At 37.8% G+C, this 23,169-nt stretch overlaps 1 protein-coding gene and 1 long non-coding RNA gene across 3 annotated transcripts; both read right to left on the bottom strand.

The window, feature by feature from the left end:
• Nucleotides 1-1,414: 1,414 nt before the first annotated feature.
• LOC308682078 lies at nt 1,415-3,497 on the bottom strand. The gene is made up of 3 exons (XR_014029106.1): nt 3,320-3,497; nt 2,790-2,859; nt 1,415-2,687 (listed from the first exon to the last, which is right to left on the bottom strand). It is a non-coding gene; the product is annotated as an uncharacterized lncRNA (long non-coding RNA).
• Nucleotides 3,498-8,689: 5,192 nt separating this feature from the next.
• sertad4 (SERTA domain containing 4) lies at nt 8,690-21,768 on the bottom strand. Of its 2 annotated transcripts, none has more exons than XM_081351553.1 (4): nt 21,128-21,768; nt 13,503-13,671; nt 13,207-13,334; nt 8,690-10,314 (listed from the first exon to the last, which is right to left on the bottom strand). In XM_081351553.1, the coding sequence occupies exons 2-4, from the start codon at nt 13,654-13,656 to the stop codon at nt 9,583-9,585; spliced, it is 1,014 nt and encodes a 337-aa protein (XP_081207679.1). In that variant the 5' UTR covers nt 13,657-13,671; nt 21,128-21,768; the 3' UTR covers nt 8,690-9,582. The 2 variants fall into 2 exon arrangements, with proteins under 2 accessions (XP_081207679.1, XP_081207678.1); XM_081351552.1 differs by having other exon boundaries at nt 8,690-10,317; nt 21,128-21,582.
• Nucleotides 21,769-23,169: the final 1,401 nt, after the last annotated feature.

Raw genomic sequence — 23,169 nt, 5'->3', positions numbered from 1 at the left:
AACCCTTATGAAACAGAATGATGTCATTCCTTCTGGAGCAAGTCTAAGTCTTGTGGTTAAAGGCACACTATGTAACTTTTTTGCTTTAAAAATAGCAAAAATCACTATATCTATGTTATATATTTTTTTTAGTTGTGTGCTTACATTATCCCGACTGTTTCCAACAACTGTCAAACCAGGAGAAATTTTTATTTAATATGAAGACACGGCACGTTTCTTTATTTCCGTTCTGTCGCAGTCAATGGCGTCATATCCGCATTGTCCCTGGTTTCCGCTCGTACTGCCATGGTAACCAGAGCTATGAACCAGAGCCCTCTGATAGTAACCAAGGCGACAGACGTGGACAATGTAGTTCACAGTGTCTATTTGCACGCTGTTGTTGTTTCGTTCAAACATTATGGACCATGGCAAGCAGACTTTGGATAAAAAACGAGAGCAAAAACGAGAATCAATATCAGCGCGGCGTTTTCGAGATGCCGAGAGCTCTACGTCCGAGACTTCGACCGCTCCTACATGTACTTTATTAAACAGGTGAGCACATTTACATAAAACTAATCAATGTAATATAGTTCAACAATGATAAAATGTCAGAATATGATCTGTATGTTATTCTAATGTTGATCTAGCTTACTGCTGGTCTCATACAGACAAACTAACACATACATTTCAACACATTCAAATGAAGTTTAGTGTGCTAGTGTAATGTTAGACCAAGTGAAACAGCGCTGCGTTACCTCACAAGTTTAATTTGTCTAATAAACTGACCTGTGAGTAGTAATTCTGCCTGTAGTTCGGTAGAATGAAATGTCCTTAGTCTATTCCTTTTATATCCGCGGGACTCGCGTCGCGTGTGGAGCTGATAGCTGTCTCTTAGCAATCCCGAACTGCTTCATATCACAGTCATGATAAAAGCATCGATGTATTCAGTCATCCATAAACATTAGATGGTCGGCTTGACGTTGACGACAAGATCCATAATTCTTAGCAAATGTTGCATCATCAAACTACGCCTTTGTTATTGTAAGAGGTTAGCGACCCCTAGCGGCGAAAAAAATTACATACTGTACGCTTAAGGAGAGGTAGTGTGTTTTTAGATGTTCTGAAGGGCAATCTTGTGTTTGCAGATGTGGCATTTTAATTTTTTATTTTTTTTTCTGCAGACTGATGTGGTGTGATTTATCGTATGCACGTAATAGGTAACTGAATATAATGTTTTGTGTCTTACTGGATGTTTCACTCTTTCTTTTAACAGCAATACTAGAGATGAAAGAGCAGCTGACGGAAGTCAGGTAAATAATTCAAAACTCAACTGGTATTTTTAACTGAGAATTGAGATGTGTTTTAGTGCTGAAAGATAGGAAACATTTATTCATCCACACAATTAATCATTCAAGCATACACTACTGAATTATTTCATACTGTTTTATTATGCTTTAAATTCATCGCAACTCCTAAAAGTACAGATTATTCTGTATTTTTTGTTGTACATTGCAGTATACAGTAAATCACGTAATACAATTGAAGGCAAACTACATGCAGGATAGAGAACTTCAAAGAATCAAGCTGTTTATTTACACGTTGTCTATTATTATTATATTAATGACTGAGTACATAATAATAGAATCTACTTCATTTTTCTGTCAAAAAACACAGATGAAGTAGGAAAACATGCAAATGTAAATCTATTAAAAATTTGCTTGTCACAAATAAAAAAAAAGCACAAAACGAAAGATAGGCATTGTATATACTGTACTGACTCGAGAGGTGATGGCATTGTATGATGTATTACTTGAGGGCTAATATTTTCAACTAACTTACAGTTTAGTCATAAATAAATATACTGTGTGTGATTATGTGGATATAATGAATTACTTAAATCAAGTCTTTAAAACAAAATATGTTGCAGTATTCTGGAGTGCTGTCATAGCTTCTATTGCAGTGTTGGAGGAAACATTGAGACCTCCTTATTATCATGTAGCAATACATACTCTTTGTCAACATTTTCACCTGAAGTGATTTTGATTACTTCTTTGTCTGCATGTATGACAAATCTATAGCAGAACTTTAGAGCAATTTTTGTGGTAAGGTATTGATTTATGAGATAGTCTAGACAAGCTATCAAACCGTGACATGTGGGCTTCTCTTTCTGCAGCCAGACTTTTTTCTTCAGTAAACCCTCAGCAGTGAGGCTCTCAAGCTTTAAATGACACTCCGTTTCCACAGTTGTGCCTGGATGGCTATAATCTAAGGTGTAGGTTACTGAGAACCTGTTGCATTTAATGTGTAGTCTTGACAAATCCTCCTCATTAACAGTTTTTTGAGCCTGACTAAAACAGGAGTTAAACTCATCTTGGCAAGAGTGGTTGAAAAAGTGAGAGCTCTTGATGTAATAATATGAGAGTTTGTTGATATTTCTGCCGCTGGTGACTGTGATACAGACACTGACACAGGCTTGGTTGTTTTCTGATGTTACAGTGAAAAGCGTCTCTTTACTCTGACCAATTTGTACACAAAAGTAGTTTCCTTTAACCAACAATTTTGAGTTCTTATTTAGAGGGTGGTCTCGAAGGAATCTCTCAGCAAATTCCAAGTTGGAGAGAAGGGTGTTGTCGGAAAAGTTCTTTTCCTTAAGATCATGTTTCACAGACATTATGTTTTCTGTGACAGGTAGAAAACTGGGGTAACATCTTGGAAAAATAAAAACATAAATAATTGTTATAAACACATTTATATGCATTAATGTTTAACTTCCTCTTGCAGATAATCATCAATTTTCAGAGTGTACTTACAATGGAGTGTCCATTGAGAAGGTGGAGAGATTTCTCTAGCAGACCAAACAATTCACTGGGATGATCCACACTGTCATCATATACAACAGTCATTTATGAGGAGAAATGTACAGTCATTATCCCAAAATAAACAGTGATCATAAGTGGAGGGTCTTTTAGAACTCTGAGTGAATGTTTTACCTAAATCTCCTCCCTCTCATTTACAACCTTAGATTATGATGTAATTTAAAAAGTTTTGTTTCAGTGAGCAGTGTGCAGTTTACAGGGGTCCATTTCAAAACTGTACAGGTAGGCACTTTTACAGTTTAGAAAGAAGTAATCATCCTTTATAACTTTAAGTTCCTTTATAATCCAGTTGTTTTACGTGTGATTAGAATGAGTATTTGTAGTTTGAATGAGATATAATTTTCATCAGGTAGCCAATCAAATCCTTTACAGAAAAAGTACTTTATAAAAATAAATAAATAAACTTTAGGAAACGTTTTGTATTTTGTCAACTTAAAACGGAAAAGACAACTGCACAGACTTACCGTCCTTTGTCCAGTGGTCAAATGGGTCAAATGAAAGCTAGGAAAAAAAATATATTTTAAATGTTAAAATGATGTCATCAAATATTGTCCTCCAGCAGTTCGTTGATGTTTAGCTCTCAGGCTCTTGCAGGATCACTGAAAATTTCACGGTAGCCGATAGGTTATTGCTATAAGTTTCAGTTTCACAAAGCATTTTCTGGTTGAGTTTCGTTTTCGAGGAAAGGGAGAGGGGAACTACGGAGTCCCTAAAGGAACATGATTGAAAATCTCGAGATTCGCTCGCAAAACCTTTGCGTCCCCCCGATAAACTTTGCTTTCGCTCTCAACACCTTTTTTAAATTGCAGTTTTTTTTTTTTTTTAATAATAATATTTCCTCCATCTCATATTTTTTTCCCTTCACCATGTCCCTTTAGGGGCTCCGTAGGAAACGGAAAGAAGACTAACTATTCACTGAAAAAAGCAAATACACAAAGTCATTCTTGCATGCCACAGCTAGTTCTGATTGTATCAGATGGACAGAGAGATTACGATTATATCTTAAATCTATCCGTCCTGGCTACACTACACAAAGAACATAGGCTAATTTTCAAACTCTAGGCATTATTCACTAAACAAGAGAAGATCACACACTATCAGACTTTTAGATAGTTGCGAAACTCAGCAGAACTCATCTTTGGAGTAGCCTGGCAAATGAAAAGTTATCTAAAATAGGCTCAAAATATCAAACATCTTTGATGTCTTTGAACTTATTATAATCATAGTTTTGCATAAGAAAACTCTGAATGGCTCTCGGGCTGGAGGTTGTGAGTCAAGATTCTGGATAGGTCCTTTGGAGGAGATGGACAGTTTGAGCCCAGATGTACAATGTAGGACAGGACAGGTGTCCCAGCGGTCGTACGCAGCGGTCATGCCCCTTGGACACAGGAAAGGCCTCTGGATAGAGAAGAGGCATGGTCTTCAGGTGTGAGTCCAGCAGTCCTTCGTGATGGATTTTAGCTTTCACGGAGGGGAGACAGTCAAGATCAAGAGAACAGAGGGCACAGAGAAATATCTCCTTTTGGGAAGAAATAAACAAATGGGCATTACGTTCATATTAAGAAATTGACTGTAAAGAAGAATTATGGTAACCGAAAGAATAAAAAAGTTTAGACACCCTGTTTTTGTCCTAAATTTGAATCTAATGATGATATTTTATAAGTACACAACATACAGTAAGTATTTCAAACTAGTCAAACTAATCAGAAAAGTAAACAATGATAAATAATAATTATCATTTTGCCTTAATTTTCACCTCTTGTATCATAATTATTTTTAGTATACTGATATTTTAACTTTCATCTATAATTTGTGACTTAAGTATTATTTTTAAGTCACATATCCCTTTTGTCATCTTCATGGTTGAGTTTAGGATGTAACCACCTCTCAAAGCTCTAAGTATATGTTTAATTTTACCTTTTGATTCAAATTAGAAAGAGAAAGTCTCACCTCAAGCTGCTGCGCTCTCTTGCTGTGTCTGTGTTTTGAGGTGATGGACAGGTGTGAGGTAGGTGGATAAACACCACATTGTTGATAAATCTGTTTTCTGTGCACACAGATCACACAACATATAACACAAGCTTTCCATTCGCAACACACATATAGTACAATACATGAAACATGTCAGTGCAGAGGACTGGAACATTATAAAAGTCTTTTTAGATTCATTTCATGTGCTTTAATAGAAATGGTGGAATAGGACCGAATATTCTGATGACTCTGTTCTGTATTACTCAGAACTGTTTTAAATGCTGGATCTATTGTGATGTTTCTGCAACTAATCTATCTGTGGCCAATGACCAAAGTTTAGTATAATATCAAACACCTCATGACGTACTGGATTACTGTATATCAGTAAAACCAGTCAGCTAGAAATCAAAATATCAGTTCAACATGAGACGTGCTCTTTAAAATACTGTAACGATTTCAACTGTTTTTTAACTTTAACCACATGCCCTCTCTCTAAAACACTGCACTAAAACAAACTGAAATGATTGGTCTTGAGGCAGTAAGAGAGAAGGAAGAACAACTGATAGATGACATCTGCCTGTATAAAATCATTATTAAAAGACTAAAATAAATGGTGAATAAACATTGAAGATCATTACAATGTTACTATGCTTGAAGTGACTGTTCAGTATTTAAATGCACACATATTATCATGTGGTATTGCGCTCGGTTGCCCCATTAATGTTAAATCTGGTCTAAAATTCATGCTTAATGGAAATAATCCGTATGTTCTGATTGGCTGATACTGTGTCGCGTCATGCCTTTCGATTTCAGAAATCCCATCTTATTTCACATTTTGGCGAATTGGTGGCCAACCTTCGTATTTGTGCAACCTCATTTGTACGTTATTGTTCGACCTGCTTACGCCCCAGTGGCGGTTAGGCTTAGGGTTGGGGTTACGTTTTTTCTAAAAATCAAACATTTCTCATTTCCTTACAATGTTTCTGATGAGATATTTTAAAGCAATAAGCAGAAGGAGCAGATAAGTGATGAAACAACTGGACAGTATAAAAGAAAAGAAAATAGGAAGACAACCAGTGATGAGGGGAAAAGGGGCAGGATCGTGAAAGCTGCTGTTGAATGCCTTTTGATCTAAAACCTCTGCCTGACAAGGGGCAGTTGCCATGGCAACGCTGAACTGCCAAAGATATGTGTTGATGGATGACAGTTGAGCCAGTAGCATTAGACAGATTCTACGCCTGGAAGAACAGAAGGAGAGAGAGAGAAAGAGAGAGAGAGTAGAGGCATCATGCTCCTCTGCTCCTCTATTAGTGTTGACAATGACATGATGCTTGTCATACTGTGCATCACAACACACCCACACACAGTTCCTCTCTCTCAAACTGCCATGGTGCCCCAGGGAAGGTGAGGTGAATGCTGAGGCCGGCTGTCATGGTTGAAATTAGACTCATGTGACATTTGAATGAATTCAGAAAGTGTGAACCTTTTTTGTTTACGTCTTGTTAGTTTAACAGTGTGTAAATTCTGCAAATAACATTCTTCCTGATGAAAAATGCCTCTCCCTGTCTGATAGCTCCCAAATCCTGCATCATTAGTCAGACCGGGAACACTTTCCTCAAATAAAGCAAAACCGCAGCCAGACCTGTCATTGCAGAGATATGAAAAAAGGAGATTGGTGGGGGGGAGGGAAGTGAGCGAAAAAATGATTGAACTGCAACAATATGTTAGGAAGGAAGGATTCAGGAGAGACTGAGAAAGACAAAACATTTTGTAATGAGAAAAAGAGCACGAGTGGCAAAAATCAATGTTGCTTCCTTAATTTTTATATTTATAAGGCTATGACCCTTTGTTAAATCCACTTTTTATACAGGGTTTCACATTTGTAATTCTGAGAGAGAGCTAATCGGTCCCCAAAACAATCGATTCTGTGTTTGCAAGGCATTGGGAATTGAGAGTCAACTTCAAAGTCGTTGACTCGATTGGGAGTCGATTCCATCCTCAAGGATTCTTAAGATCTTCCTCCAAGTCCAGACTTTTGTGACGTAATGCTGCTTGCACATCGATGGCTCATAAAAGTGCACATCAAGGGCTCATATCGGCCACAAACTTGTGACTTGACTTTTTTTAAGTAATTTTTAATGTAATTTTTATAATTTCACTTCCTCACATTCATAACAAAACATACTTCTACATCAATATATAAATGGGTATGAAAAGATTTTAAAAAAATTCTAAATAAAGTGCACTGACACTAAGTGTCTCTTAAATAAAAGAATATATAAAAAAATATAGCATGTAAAAATAATTCTAGCAAATTTCTCTAGTTTTACACCCAAAATCCTCACGTCTCTTTCCAGGTTTTTCACACGGTTGCTTTAAAATGTAATTGTCTCCCCTTTTCACTTCTAATCCCTATAAGCAGTGTTTACTGGAATGTTTTTAAAGCAGGTAAATATAATCAGGGCTGCCAACTTTTGATTTCAGCTTGAAGGGAGAATTATTGCAGAGGGAGGGGTGGTTTCTAATATAATATAATATAATATATATATATATATATATAGGCTATATATATAGAATTGATATTCGAGTAAACATAAAATGAATAGGTCTATGTAACAGCCTATAGTGCATATTTAGCTAAATGCTCCTCTAGAGTTAAATTTTAGCAAACTATGCTGGTCATTAAATGGCTTTCCTGAGGTGAATGTAAGTAAAATATTGAAACACTTTAACACTGTTGAAACACTGATTGAGTGATTGCATGAAACAAGTTGTAGGCTACTGTATCTTTCATCATACCCTCTCTGATGTTCATTCATGTTTATTTTGTGTTTTAACTATAGTAAAAGGGAAGAGATGAATTGAGGCACATTAAAGAGCGCCAAAACGGTATTTAGTGTGTGAATAAAACTGACAGAAGAGAGCATAAGAACAGCGTCAATTGAGTCACTGAAATGCTGCTGATATTTATTATCTTTCACAACATGTCTGTGGAAATAATTAGGGGTTATTCATGGTCTGTGGTAGTAATTTGTTAATGCTTTTACACTTTTAAATGTCCTTTTAATTTTTGATGGTTGAAAGGTGAGTAGAATCTCTAGTTTGCGTTCATAGAGCGAACCTTTCGCTGTTTACAGTTTAACGGAAGTTACTCCCGTAATCCGCGCAAAGCGTCATGGGGTGTAGGAAAAATGTGGATATTCCAGAAGATTCGAGGAAAACTAAAGCGGATTTATATAGCGACTGATTTCTACTGATAGACAAACAGATAAGCCTATTGAAACCTAAACAGGTTGCATACTCGTCACGGCGCTCTAGCCTAACGTAGCCTACTTCTCCAAGCAATGCTACAGTAAGAACCTCAATATGCAAATGTTAACAATATTTTCAAATGTTCAGTGTAATGTTGAAACCTGACGACTCAGGATTAAGATAACTTAAAATGACAGTTACTGTAAGTTTAGAAGCTGAACAACAACACTGAACAACAAATTCCAGAGGTGGACTCACTCAAATAATTCCATCATCCTATGTCTGCCACTTTAACAGAAGCAGTGTGCTCCATCTAAAAGAATCTCATCTCAGGGTGTGTTCATAATAACCACTGAGTGAATGTGTGGATGTTTGACCGTGTGTGTGTTTGCCATGAACCTTTTTTCGCCTCAGGGGATCCCAGACTGCTTTTCCAGTAAACATTGTTTCCATAGTGATAATGGAGAAGAGAGGAAGGAAGTGAAGAGGTGACAGCAAGAGTAATAAGAGAGAGAATGAGTGAGAGAGAATGTGTGTGCGTGAATCCAAAGAAATAAGCTGTGTGCCAGATATAATCACATCACAAGGAGATAAAGGGAACATTGTGGGCTTGGGATCATTCCTTTATTCTTAACACATTTCACAAAAACACACACACATTCAAACCCGAACAATGTTTAAGATTTCATTTCATTTCCTACCAGCATTGTCTGCCAGTATAAATTCTGCTCTTGTCTGAGGGTCTCCCATTTTGTGTTTTTAGAAATAAAAAAATAAATGTAAAACGCATAAACGACCAATATTAAAAAAAGTGCATGAAAATAAAAAACTTTGATAGTGAATGGAGATTCTCTCATTCGAACCAAGAATCACTGGACTCAGTGGACCTCAAGACAACAGATTAACATGGACACTGAGGTATCTGTACAGGAATCTGTCATCTGTGATAGTGTCAATTATCCTAATAGAGATACCTCTATGCGTTTTGTTTCCTGAATATGTAAATGTCTGAAATGTTAAGGGCGCTAAAGGGAATATGATTGTTCTAAAAATGTTGGCCACCTTCAGGGCCTCATGCATTCTGGCTAAAATCCACTGCATGTAAATGTGATGATAATCATGGAAAGCAACCCATGTCATGCATTTCTCAAGTGCCTATGATATCAACAAAATTAAATTTAGAACATTTTATTATTATTGTATTTTTTTCCACTTCACATGGTGCCTGTCTCTGTGGTTCAGTCACAAATATCCATAAACTCCACAAACACAGCAAACAGATTAAACAAGAGCATTTAAGGCACAGTATGGTAGTTTTCACAAGAGACAGAGCAATATGTGAATTTGCTGTCCCTTTTGATTTGTGGTGTTGCGTAATCCAGAAGTACAAAAAGCACACTAAAATTCAAAATCATTGACCATTGATATTCTGGTTTGTATAATTGATCTATGAGACTGCTGGAAACCAGTTTCTTCTTTTGTTTCCACAGCAAGTGTTTATTTGTTATTTTCCCCTGGCGTGAGCCCTAGCGAGGGCCCCATGGTGTCCAGCACCTATAGTGTCTGAAAGCCACCGCTGTGAAACCTCCCCTCCTCTAACCCTCTCTTTCCCTTTTTCTGTCTCTTTTTCCAGGCCCTTGTCATCCCTGTGGCTCTGCGGCCGGAGACCATCGCTCGTCCTGTTCTGCTCTCTGGTTTCTGCTTGACACAGAGTCACCATAGGACACACAGAGTCCTCTTCTTCATCACTGTCCTCCTCCTCCTCATCCTCCACCTCACGCAGCTGTGGAAATCTAACTGATGATGATGATGATGATGATGATGATGATGATGAAGGGCGAGAGTTGGAGTATACGTCCCGTTCGTACACAGACAGGGGGAGCTGGAGGTAACGTCCGGCTGCGTATAAACAGCAGCAGGCTGGGACACACTCCTGTCCTTCCCTCCTCAGCAGACGCAGGCGTTTGCGATACGGCCCGGGCGGCGTCATGCAGGGCTGCAGGGTAGGAGGGGGGAGTGGTGTATTCGTGGCTGGGGTTTGGAGGGGACAAGGCATGGTTGTCTGACCTGATGGGAAACACCAGTCGGTCTGGAGGAGGATTTCGTTTCTGAGACGCCGGAGAAGGTTGTTGATGAGCACAGACCGCCGCAAGAAGGACTCAGGGTCATCCATGAAACGCAGCTTCTCCAGAGAGAGACGGAGAATGTTAGCACGCTCCTCCAGGACTGGTGACACCTGCTGGCCCAGAAGACACTATGAGCATTCATAAGTGAGGTAAGGTCAGTTATCAAATTAACCTTTATGATTCATTACGTGTTGTGGGGATTAAGGGTTAAATGTTTTGTTTTGTTCGCTGATCATTGTGCAGTGTCATAAAGTGATATACAGTAAATTAGGGAAACAAAAGCTATAATGAAACAAGCAGTGCAAAAATATGACCGTTCAATAAAATGTGACTAAAAACTAAAACTGAATTGAATAAAAAAACCTGACAATCTGAAATCTGCGTAAAAATGGACTATGAGCAGAAACTAATTTAAAATGACTGAGAAAATGTATTTAGCTTTTGTATTTTCATACAGCTTTCTAACAGCTGAAATCTGAGTTGATCCAAATTATGTCAAACTAAGGGTGTGTTTACACTTGTAGTTCAGTTCTCTTGGTTCTTTTGGTCCAGAGCAAAAAAGAAAATGATACATTTAGTCCTGGTTCACTTGTGATTTTTAAAGGGCACCTATTATGCAAAAAATCACTTTTACATGGTGTTTGAACATAAATGTAAAAATCCCCATAAATCATGAGCAGAGTCTCAGAATAAGCCGTTTGCAGTTTATGCAATGTGACGCTCATGACTACTGACGGACTCCGCTATTAGCATAGACCCCATTTGCACATTACCAGATTTTCAATGATTCTCAAACGACTCGTCAGATGAATCAATCTCTCTAAATCCCTTTTTTCCGAGCTACTCTGCTCTGATTGGCCAGACAGCTCAGTCTGTTGTGATTGGTCTACCGTTTCGAAAACGCCCATTTCCATAACAACGTCAGCTCTGTTTGTCCTGAGGCTTCCTGCACCGTAAACTAAACACAGTAGCAATGACGTCGATTTTACCATATCAATCCGAGCGCGAGTGCGATGATGAAACACTGGAAGAACTAGTTATTCAACCCGAACCTCCATCGCAAGGACAACTCGAGCAGGATGTTTCTCAGTGATACACTACTCAGTTTGAGGTACATTATGAGATGTTGCAACTGTAATTCCTCACCATCAGCATTAACAAGTGCATGTCCATAAACAAACCGATTATTTTACTTGTACTTATTTATTTACAGAGTATTTTTCTAATTTATTGCGGTGAACATGTGGAAACTGCTGTATCAATAACAGTGCATACATTAGCCAAGCTCTAGCGTGAATGACTGATGTAGCATAAACGTTGGTAAAACAAATCTTGCTCCATGCTTAATCTTTCCTCAAAGTAGTGAGAACGACAGACAATCTGCATTAATAGACACAGTTTTAGGTAATAGTGGCCCACAACTGATTAGCAGAAGTATTTCAGTAAGACAGTAATAATGTGAGTTAACCAGTTAGCAGGAAAACAACACAAAATAAAACTCAAAACTAAGCCATCTTTCAAGAACAAGCGGTTAGCGAATCCTGCATTGAACTCCGAGATTTGAGAAGCAGTCAGTTAAATAAAGGGAACAAAGCAAAATTTTAGTATTATACTGCTGTGGTATCATGGTAAAGATTAATTTTAACCACTGATTCTTCACATGCACATTGTATTTGAAAGTTTAAGCACAACACGACCTGGAAGAGAACTTAGTTTAATACTCACGGAACGTGCCGTCTGACATCCAGCTTTCTGTGCGTGTGCTTTGGATGTGTGTGCTCAGAAAACCATCTATCATAAGTTTATACTGATATAGAAATAGATATAGAAATAGAAATAGAGCAAACATGTGTTTTAATTTTTGGCAGAGTATCCGAGGCACGAGCTGTAAAGGATCCGCCCTCTTCTGGAAAGTGGGGTGGGGAGCAGCAGCTCATTTGCATTTAAAGATATATGCACGAAAACAGCATGTTTTTCCTTCCACTCAAAAATGGCCATTTGCAACATGTTATAATAAATGATCTGTGGGGTATTTTGAGCTGAAACTTCACAGACACATTCTGGAGACACCTGAGACTTATTTTACATCTTGTAAAACGGGGCATAATAAGACAGAACCTAAAGATACAAAACAAAACAAAACAGCGTTTATGACATATTTTATGATGGTATTTTTACAAGCTGAGAACTCATGAAGAGCTTATAAAATCTGTAAAGGAGTCAAAACAGTGCCAGGAATTCCTCTGTTGCACACAAATGAAGATTTGCTACAAGGAGACTGAGTTTCCGATGCTTATAGTGTAATGCCTGAGCATTCTGTCTTTTTTAGGGTCGCATCCTGTGGCATCACGTCCTGTTTTTGGTTTGTTTAGATGTCTTTGGTCCGTGTTGCATTCATATTTCAGTTGACCCCACCCAAGAGTTTGTTTGGAAGCAGATCGAGACCCACCTTTTCAGGAGTCTCGGTTTGCTTGTTTGGTGCGCACCAAAATTTGGACGGCAGCGTTCACATTTATTCAATTGAACCGCACTGACAGAGCAATCGCACCAGAGTTTTTAATCAAACCAAACCTGCCAAGTGTGAACACACCCTAAATGTTAAAGTAAAAATAAAAAATATTTTTTGTTGTTGCTCGGTTCATTTTTGCCAAATCCAGTAGGAATCCACACAAAAGGTAATTTCAAGCCAGGGTGAACGATTTCCGTGTGCAGATTTTCCAATGGGTTCAAAAGTATGGTCATGCAAATTCTCTGCGTTAACCTAAAGAAAGCTGCTTGGTTTGAAAGTGACTTCTGTGTGAGATGTGCTTCATACATAACTACACGATTGACAACAGTCAATGGATCGCAATTTGACTAATGTGACCACACCTTTACAATATTAAAACTTAGTCCAAGTGTCCAAACTTCATATAATTTTATGAATTACCAAAGTGAAAAACATATGATGTGTTGTGTAGAAATATGTCGAATTCTGTAGAGCTAGAATTCTGTATACTCACAGTGTGACAGTATCGCCTGAAGCTCAGTACAGGTTCTTCATCCTCCACGAATTTCCTCTTGAAATAAGAGATCCGTGACATGGCCACACGATCCATCACATGATCAGGAACTCGTCTGTAATGGGGCTCTGGAGACAAAATGGGAAGGCTCATTATAGGCTACGTCTTCTATTAGAGAATTTCTGGCCTGTTTTAGTGTCAAAACTGGATTTTGAAACGTCTACTTTGGAACAGAACATCATGAGCACCATCTGATCATGGTAGTCTGATTTTCAGAAATGAGATTAGTTTCAAACCTTCTCTGAGCCCTTGGGTGTCACCCCCTGGTGGTGAGGGGGTGGAGACACAGCTTTTACTGCAGTGTTCTGATTCCCAGATCGGTTGGTAGATTGACGGCGGTGCTTCAGCCTCGGGTTCACAAAAGGGGTTCTTTGATAAGACCAAAGCCATGGTTTCACCTCAGTTCTAAACAACAAAAACACAAACATAATTCTAAAAAAAAAAACATAATGTAATGAAATCATTATGTTAAAGGGAAAGGTCTTTCACAAATGAAAATTCTGTCATCATTTGCTCACATTCATGTCATTCCAAACCTGTATTACTTTCTTTCTTCTATGAAACACTAAAGATATCAGTATTTTTTTTTTTTTTTTCTGAAAGTCAGTGGAGTTCAATGTTGTTTTGGACCCCTTTGACATTCATTGTATAGACAAAAAATGTTGATATATAATTATTTCTTTTTAAACAAGAGGCCCACTCCTTTTTTGTGTGCAAAAAAGTCATAATTAGTTTTTGTTACATTTTTTAACTGTCCAATCCTTCAAAAACAGCCTCTTTGTAAAGCTTGTATTATATTTATGTCAGCTTTATAAAACAATCTGTGCTAAAATGATCAGAGACTTCAAAAAAACAGCCACTAGTTTCTTACATTGTTTTCATCATACATGTATGTCTCAATGGGGAGCAGGTTTTTAGTTCTGAAATGTAGTTACCGTATGTTTTCATAGTACAATGAACTCTTTTATCTCAAAAGATCAGGAACAATTTGAATCCTCATTATAACCCCTTTAAAGAAAGCAACCTCTCAACAACACTGTGCTACTTCACATTCTTTGGTTATTTCCTGTATCTTTGAAGATTGTATTAACAAGGCATTTGAAAAACACATCGAGAACCTTTAAAACAGCTAATAGAGCAAAACCACACAAACACACTCTCCGATAACGACATGGAGAGAGAACAAGATTCAATATAAGCTGCTAAGACAGATACCTTATCTTATTGTGTGATCTCTCTTTAATAATTTTGTTCTCTGTTCAACCACACACACACACAGTGACAGGAGAGAGAGAGGGGGAAAGTTCTGGATGACTGCCTCTACAAAGGTCATTAATCTTCACTGACAATTTCACACACACACTATTACTCTCATGTAGTGGGTTCAGTTGGCACATATTGAACTGCTATTTCGCTATGCAGGCTGTTCTGTATCACTATACACAATTCTCACATGGCAACAAACAATATTTATTTGTGACTATTAGGGCTGTCAATCGATTAAAACATTTAATGCATATGGTGTCACTAAATTATTCAAATTAATCACATATATCAGTATTTACTGAGAAAAGCCCCCAAAATAAGATTTTTTGTGGCAAAAAAAGCATTGACATAAACACACAATTTGGCAGTTTTATTTGCATATCATTAATCATTGTTAGTCTGTCTGAGGTAGATTCGCACAAGAAACTTGTCTTGTATTCCATCTGCGATATATTTTTTTTATTGTCTTTTTTATTATTATTATTGCTTTTTGTTCTTTTTCAACCTTCTTTTCGAAAAAAAAAAAGTCTCATGAAATGTATATAGCGTGTTAGTGGACATGATTAATTAGGTGTATGTTATTCCATTATAATTGTTTATTTTAATATTTTTTAAATACAATTTTAATAATTAATTGCACCAAATTAACTAATTAATTTGACTTATGTATAAATACGTAAATAAAAAGTCGGTTAAAACTGAAATGGTAAAAATCCCCCACAAAAAAAAAAAGAGTTTAAATAAAATAAAATAAAAAGTGCACGCACACGGACAAAAACAATGTTCCTCTTGCAAGTAAGCTTAATTCAGCTGTAATAACCCGTCCTCTTTTTAGTCTGTGTCCGCAGGGTTTGGATCACACTGAGCTCATGTGGGAGAGACGTGTTTAATCAGAGCAGATCCTGCTCTCCTCCTCTCCCTCATACTGTCGTTACCTGTTTCTCATTCCGCCCACAACTCTGCTTTGAATTTACGCTTTAGAAGACAGAGAGCTGACACAGAAGCAGAGCTTGCTCAAACACACACACACACACACACACACACACACACACACACACACACACACACACACACACACACGCACACGCACACGCACACACGGCCTGTCTTTGTCTCTTTGCTCGTTTTGTGCTTTTATGCACTCTCTCTCGCCATCTCCTCCACTTTCCTTTTCATGTGAAGAAAACATAAAAAGGTGCTGGATCTGTTGGATTTGCACCTCATCAGTCACACACGCACACATACACAAATATCACAGGGTACAGAAGCGAGTGTGTACTAGAACTGTGAAGCTCAGTAGATGCTAAAACTACAAATTATAAAACACAGTTGATGCTAAAAACAGCAGAGAGAGCGAAAAAAAAAAGAAAAAGAAAGAATGAGCGATCCAAACTAAGGAATCATGTAAGGGATAAGCTTTCAGTTCTGCCGTTGTGGTTTTTCCTATGCAAGAACCACAATTGCAGGTTTCCATTGAGATAATGTAGTTTTTGGCTTTACTCACTAAAACCACAATATCCAAAGCTCATGATACTTTTTAACTCTTTACTGAGTTATAAAAAGCTGGTAAAGCTCACTCACACATTTACTTAACTGTCTCAATAGGGACATATGTGTGTGTGTGTATATACATACACACATACACATTTTACTGTGAATATAGTAAAATGTGATTTATTCATGTGATCAAAGGTGAATTTTCAGCATCATTACTCCAGTCTTCAGTGTCACACGATCCTTCAGAAATTATTCTAATATGCTGATTTGTTGCTCAAGAAGCATTTATTATCAATGCTTTTGCTGCTTAACATTTTTTTGTGTAAACAATGATACAAATCAAACATTTGTGGTGAGACTAAAAAAGAGAGAAGTTAATACTTTTATTCAAGGATGCATTAAATTCAACAGTAAAGACATTTATAATGTTACTAAATGTTTTAATGCTTTAATCAATTTACTAAAACAATTTATTAAAAAACATTAAAATAAATGCTGTTAATTGAACATACTGAACAACATATTCATCAAATAATCCTGAAAAAATATATATTTCCAAAAATATATTTTCGAACTTTATTTTTGTCTGTCGAACTTTAACTTTACTTATATTTTAAAAAATAGTCTCTTATGCTAACCAAGGCTGCATTTATTTAATAAAAATAGCTCAAATTTGATTTTTAAAAAGTTGCTTTTTATCAGCCATTAGTCCAGTCTTCATTGTCACATGATCCTTCAGAAAACATATAAGTTTTCTGATTTGGTGCTCAAAAAACATTTCTTATGATAAATGTAGAAAATGATTGTGCTGCTTAATGTTTTTTTTTTAAAATGATTTTACAGGATTCTTTGAATACCCAGCAGTTGGGGAAAAAACACCCCAGCATTTATTTGAAATATAATTTTTTTGTAACATTATAAATGTCTATATGCATCCTTGCTGAATAAAAATATATATTTTTTAATCTTACTAACCCCAAATCTTTGCGTGGTGATATATATTTAATTAGAATTAATATTTAAAAAATTGCATTTATATAAATAATTACATAAAATGTTACTTAAATATATTAAATTATGTATAATCTTTTTTTTTTTTCTTCACTTGAGAACATCCTTCTAATGCCCCCAAAGGTATGTTTTGTCAGATTTAGCTAACTTCTGCAGACATGCACTTCTTTTGTATAGCTTATTAAGAACAATAGTCTTACTGGGTGGTTAGTCTTCCAGAAAATGTATTCCTTTGAAATTATTTCCAAATTGCTTTGTCAATAGAAAGTAAGCAAGAAAGAGAGACGGAGCAGACATAAGAAACGGTGCACAATTAATCAGGTTACGAGAACAACTTCAGGCATCAGCTCATATTCTGCTCTGCTCTCTGGAACACCAGGCTGACAGATCATTCTAGAACTCCAGCGAAAGTCGACCACAAACTTGTTCTTGGTCTGTGTAGCAGAGACACACTGGCACATGCACAGATCTAAAGAGTCATCATCAACGCCAGTCTGCCCACACAGCCTGACCCAGAAACAGACACATGATTTATGAGAAACATGAGTAACTGATATAAACACTCAAGTTCAAAGATGTAATTTATGACAAAATATGGAGGTGAAACTGCGCACATGTTCACAGAGGCAACAATTTCTGATGTGAATTTATGACTTTCTTGTGAAAACCATATTCTGTTTGAAAAATACACACCAAGTGTATATAACATTAAAGAAATCGACTTGTTCAACCAAAAAGCTCTTTTACGACTTAGAACGCAAATCGTACGAACTAGTTTAGGATACTTTTATTGTGCAGAAAAAAAGTCATACAGGTTTAGAAGTTATGACAACATGATTTATGATTTATGAATGACTTCTTTAGTTCATGCACACACATGCAGAACCCAAATTGACTACAAAGAGTCACACAGTAAAGTGTGAAACACACCCTGCTGCGGTGACGCCCCAATTTACCATAAGGTGAAAAGACCGCAGCGAGACTTTGCCAACCGTAAGGCTATTACACACACACTTACACATCTCTCCAGGAACTATCATCCATCTGCTCAGAAACTGCTTTCTGTCGAGGTTGCTGGAAGCATTTAAACCATGTGTGTGCTTGACTTCCATTCAACAGTTTCGAGTTCCATGACCTGAATCTATCAGCGAGACAGAGGAGGTTTATTTAAGAATCGAAATGTTGAGTTGGAGATCTGAACACATCCTGCAGTGTGTAATCTAGGTCATTAGGTAGTCTCTTTAATTCTCTCACACAGACAGAAAATAAAGGCAACACCCAGTCGAGGAGGTAAAACATCCATCCAAACATGTCTGGCACACACACATACAAAGAAAGAGCGAAAGAGGGGGGAAAAAAATGAAAGAGGAAAAAAAGAGAGGTAGGAACACCCATCCCGCCTGCCAAATGCTCTGTTGCTGCTCAGCTTGTCTAGGTTACTTCCAACTCAAAGCAAGAGAGAAAAAAGTTATACCATGTCTGCACTGCAAGCGGAGAGTGTAACAGACAGGTAAAATAGGAGAAAAGTTATATCAACTCCAGCCAAAAGCAATGTGTGAGCATATGCGTGTGTGAGGTTAGCGCTGTAACATGAGCGTGTTGACACAACGCCACATCAGTGCTGAAGGAATGTTCTGGCTACCCATGCATCCCTGCTGTTAAGAGTCAGAGCCTGAGGCAGTGTGTGTGTGTGTGTGTGTGTGTTTGAGACAGAGGGAGGGCAGCACGTGCTCTCTGTGTACTCAAAGGGGACGGGTAATCACATCGATCAAATGAGCATGACTTTTACATCATGGTGGGCCCTGATTTATTTTTTTGTGATGACTGTGATTTGTGTTCAGACAGAAACTTTAGAGACCCAGGAAACATTTGGATGTTTAATGACCGTTGAAAAGACGTCCCTCCGACACGTCCCGTCATGGTTGAAAAAAAGTTCCAAAATGAAAGTTGAACGGACATCTTTGACGTTATCTGTTGTTACATATTTTTACAGATTTATGCCGTCCTACCGCGACTATTTTTGGCCAGGGACACGACGTTGCCGTCGGACCAATGTTTGCTGGGGAGTTTTTTTTAGTCTATTGAAAGTGTATGAGTGTTTCCTAATTTTTTTTTGTCTTATGAACTCACACTCAAAACAGAAATGCATTATTTAATTTAGCATTATCGTTAATATTATTAGGCCTACACAATGGGTGAAAAACTGACTCAGCATATTATTATGCAATGAGTAAAATAATCTTTTGATGCTGACCAAAGCTGCATTTATTTGATCAAAAATACAGTAAAAACTCTAAAATTGTGGAATATTATTACAATTTAAAATAGGTTTTACTGTAGGTTGTACTGTATATTAAACTTTTCAATTTTAATGTTAAAAATCATATTTTTGTGGTAACCGTAATAAAAAAATCTGGAATAATTGATGAATAGAAAGTTAAAAAATAACATTTTTAGTAACATTATAAATAGCTTTGTCACTTTTGATCAATGTAATGTGTCCTTGCTGAATAAAAGTATTTCTTTAAAACAATTTTTTTTTTTTTTACTGACCCCAAACTTTTGAATGCTGGTGTAATGTGCTAATTCATATACCTGGACAGAGAGATGTAGAGTGTAGGAACATGACTATCCAAAAACCTGACTGTGGAGAATGTGTTTGTACCTAATTTGATGACAGTACAGTTTTCACCACGTACAATATCTAATGTTGATCTACAGTTTCTTTTGTGGGTGTTTGAATGAGGTGAGCCTTTGAATGAGTCAGTTTGACAGGAAAACGATCTGCACAGGATGTGCCGTGTCCCTCCCAAACCACAGTTTTCTGAAACTGCCCTGGTTAAAGTTTTAGATGATTATGAGCAGCCCGCAGACTCCTCAGAAGTCTCTTGAAGTAAATCCTCACTGTGCCCAGACACAAATGACTGGAATGGACTGATGAGAACCACAGGCGGTAAACGATTGCGTGGGTTTTCCTTTGTGCCTGCTGTAGATCGAGGGATCAATGCGTGGCGGTATGCCAGACACTCTTAAACTGGCACAGTGATCTCAGAGGGAATACCCACATGCACACAAACACACACACTCTTGCCCCCCGGCACCAGGAACAGATGCCACAGCCATCGCAGTGAACCCATTGCTGATAATGAAGCAAGAAATAATCCCACTCACACACACATACCATCTCAGCCACGCACAATAGCATCTCTCTCTCTTGCACAACAACAACAACAACAATAGCCTTACACACAGATGTGCAATTGCCTTACACTGCACAGACACCAATGCACAATTTTCCTGTGCAGCAGTAATTGTGCATTCATGAGGACAGATATACACACTCTGCGTCCATCTATAAAGGTATTGTGCTTTCATGTTGTACACTTCATCTCCTTCTAAGGGAATCAAGCAGTAACAGAATTCTGGCACCCTGCCCTTAAACACACACACACACACACACACAGAGAGAGAGAGAGAGAGAGAGATTAAGTGTTTTAATGTGTGAAAGGAACATTGTGTGACCTCACTGTCAATAGCTTCTTTAGAAATTCAAAGTGTGATTGCAGTAAATGTTACAAACCATAATTAATAAATGAAGGAATAACGACCTTGGTTTTTCTAAAAAATATTATATATATATATATATATATATATATATATATATATATATGTGTGTGTGTGTGTGTGTGTTTTAATATATTTATTTGGCTAAATAAATAGCTTAGCCTATATTATAGACATCAAATAATATTTTATAAAAAAATTAAAAAAGCGAATTTATCACCGCAGGACCATTTAATAAACCAGTGAAGGCAAAATGGTGTTTACAGGACGTAATTTTACACACTTTGCCTTGTGAATTCCCAATATATAGTTATACATTTAGGCTTACTACAACTTCCCATAACGCGGTAGACTGTGTGTACTCTAGTGTGCTTGAACGAAATAGTTGTAACACACTTCAGAGATCATAAGTGTAGTTTATCTGTGTTGGCACAGTGCCATATCTGTCTGCCTCCGCGGAGACTGGTGGCGCGTAACTCTGAAAAACCGATCAATCTGTTCAGTAGATATTACTCAGGCTTACCTTTAACTATGGTGATGGCTAAGTCAAAGATGTGTTGTTATATATATGAAGCGCACTCAGATGTGTCGTTACGGACGCGCTCTGTTTTTCTCCTCTGGGTTCCGCTTCTGTAGTCCCGCTGTGTTCATCAATAACAACTTATCCACGATCCATCAGCGCGCGGCTCTCTGGCTTACAATAATCGATAGGGTTCTACGGAAAATATACCATCCAAAGCCAAGCAGTCAGTCAGCGCACGAACAAAGCCGCTGTGATGTGAAGGAATCTCCGCTGTGCAGGTCGCTCTGCTGCTTTGTGCCTCAGTGACCTCACCGGTAGACGGTGCGACGTTGCAGCGTTTGCTTTGAACTGGGCTCGTTAACGTCAGTGGACACGAGCAGCGTCGCCCCATTCCTCGGAATAAACAGCAGCAGCTTTTTCCCTCAGGATCAGTCTCGTCCTGTCCCAGCAGCAGCAATGCTTCCTCGGTGGTTTGTGTGTGTGTGTGTGTGTCTGGGTTTGATCAGAGGAGCTGCGTTAACTTGCGCCCGGGAGCGCGCAGCATAAGTGGAGCGGGCGGGCACGTGGCCAATCATCTGTTAGACATTTCCCCTTTCAGGAGCGGCGGTCCGTATTTTCCAGCCGCGCTCCTGAGCGCTTTTCTCCGGTGTTCCCTGTAGAAGAGGTGGAGTGAACGCCAAGTCGTGCCGATTTTTGGTTCTTTGGCTGCGATACAGGTCCCTCCATCACTCTCTATCCTCTCACACGCACAAACTTGTTGCCTACACTTAGTGTAAAGGTCTCCAATGGACTTCCCATGATCTTTTGAGTTTATTGGCAAATATGACACACACACACACACACACACACACACACACACACACACACACACACACACACACACACACACACACACACACACACACGTTTGTTAAAGAGGTGGTATAATGCCCTTTTCACAAGATGTAAAACAAGTCTTTGATGTCCCCAGAGTGTGTATGTGAAGTTTTAGCTCAAATACCCCACAGATATTTTTATATAGCCTGTTAAAGTTGTCACTTTTTGAGGGTGAGCGAAAACGCACTGTTTTTGTGTTTGTCACTTTAAATGCAAATGAACTGCTGCGCCCAGCACAGGGGGCGGAGCTTCAACAGCTTGTGTCCTTTTACCCCACACAGACATGCACTGAAAATTTCAGAAACTTTTAGCCTATGTTCAAACCGGAGTCGGACAATGATGGAGAGACTCAAGAAGTGACAACAGAATGCAACAGGACATTTCTGATTGGTTAGTTGATGATTTTAGATAGTTTATGTGTAGTTAGCCTATCTTCTAGTCATTGATTAGCATATTCTGTTCCCGGGGGCGGGGTTTATGCAAATTGTAGGGTTAGTGATGTCACTAACCCGGGAGGAATGTCATGTAGTCCCTACCGCCATTTGCTGTAGTCCTTAAAAAGCAATTTCTTTAAAAGAAAATATCTCCCTTTGCTTTGAACTTTGAGCGTTGTAACTTTGCAGATGTTGTTTATGCTCAAACAGCAACATTACACACTAACTAAAGTTAGAAAAGTGAAATCATAATCAACCACCCCTTTAACATTAGCTGATTATAATCAGCTATAGGCTACTCTTTATAGACCCACCACCAGATTTTTGTATTTATTTGTTATTATTATTATTATTATTTTAATTATGCTATTACAAATAACCATCAGAAGTTTTATTTTGGAAGACTTTTTTTTAGAACAACCCTAAACAGACTCATTTGGCAAGTTTAGATTTTTATTTAATTATATATTGTTTTATTATTATTATAATTATCTTATTTATTTATTTACAATGGTGACCGTCATCACATCTATGAGGTTTTACTATATATTTGAGGCCTTGGAAAAAAAAAAGAAGAATTTTTAACCCCCTACAAGAACAAGACACACACAGACATACAAACGTTTTTTTTCTTGCTCAGTTTCTCTTTAACTGACTCCAGGTTCCAAAAAACACACCCTGTTTCTAGTTAGAAGCAGACATACACTTCTGTGCCAGAGTCGGTAATTTATT

The sequence above is a fragment of the Scardinius erythrophthalmus genome (genome assembly GCF_964197995.2).
Source record: "Scardinius erythrophthalmus genome assembly, chromosome: 21".
NCBI lineage: Eukaryota > Metazoa > Chordata > Actinopteri > Cypriniformes > Leuciscidae > Scardinius > Scardinius erythrophthalmus.
This window is presented reverse-complemented; position numbering and strand designations above follow the sequence as displayed.

Excerpts from the sequence above, each read along its gene's own strand:
- sertad4 (XM_081351552.1), bottom strand. The coding sequence starts at position 13,656 with ATGGCTTTGGTCTTATCAAAGAACCCCTTTTGTGAACCCGAGGCTGAA. Across the intron at positions 13,335-13,502 it reads CACCCAAGGGCTCAGAGAAG|AGCCCCATTACAGACGAGTT; the intron begins GTTTGAAACTAA and ends TTTTGTCTCCAG. Across the intron at positions 10,318-13,206 it reads TCAGGCGATACTGTCACACT|CAGGTGTCACCAGTCCTGGA; the intron begins GTGAGTATACAG and ends CTTCTGGGCCAG.